The 550-nt window shown below is 63.1% G+C and overlaps 1 protein-coding gene across 1 annotated transcript in view; it reads right to left on the bottom strand.

The window, feature by feature from the left end:
- Window positions 1-550, bottom strand: part of HDHD5 (haloacid dehalogenase like hydrolase domain containing 5) — a gene marked incomplete at both ends in the record, with an annotated part of 42592 nt that overhangs the window by 34719 nt on the left and 7323 nt on the right. Inside the window, one exon of the mRNA XM_021708447.1 lies at window positions 4-224. Coding sequence (XP_021564122.1) covers window positions 4-224 — 221 coding nt within the window. The remainder of the gene's footprint in view (window positions 1-3; window positions 225-550) is intronic.

Genomic DNA, 550 nt, shown 5'->3' with positions numbered 1-550 from the left:
CACGTGCCGACGGCGCTGGCCCGGGGCCCCGCGAGACCGCCCCGCGGCGCAGCCAATCAGCGGCCAGGACGCGCGCGGCGCCTCTCGGGAGTTGTAGTTCCGCGGCCGCGCGGCCCGGAGGCGCAGGCTTGCGGCGCCGGGAACTGGGAGGGCGCCCGGGGCTATTGGCCCGCGGGGCGGTAAGGGCTCTGTTGCAGCCGAGAGGCTCAAGGTCCTGCCGATTCCTAGTCAGAGACTTGGGGTGAGCAAGCCTAGGGGGGCAGGCACCTGCGCTATCTCTGTGCATCTGTGTGCACCTGCGGATTCCTGGAACGTGCCCATCGGGCCGCAGTCCCAGCTCCTGGAACCCTCGGTGACTTTCGGGGAATCGCGAGGTCGGGAGTGGGGAGGGGGTAGTGGTGGGAGTGGACTATGCGGAGGGAACTTAACCTTGATTTCAAGCCGAGGTTGGGGAAGCAAACCTCTCTTTTGATGTTCAAGCCCTCTGAGGACCAGTCGATCAAGGAAGCCAATTACTAATTTTTTTTTTTTTTTTTTTGAGTTTGAGTCT

The sequence above is a fragment of the Carlito syrichta genome, unplaced genomic scaffold, assembly GCF_000164805.1.
Source record: "Carlito syrichta isolate Samal-C Ts95f unplaced genomic scaffold, Tarsius_syrichta-2.0.1 Scaffold137389, whole genome shotgun sequence".
NCBI classification, from domain to species: Eukaryota; Metazoa; Chordata; class Mammalia; order Primates; family Tarsiidae; genus Carlito; species Carlito syrichta.
This window is presented reverse-complemented; position numbering and strand designations above follow the sequence as displayed.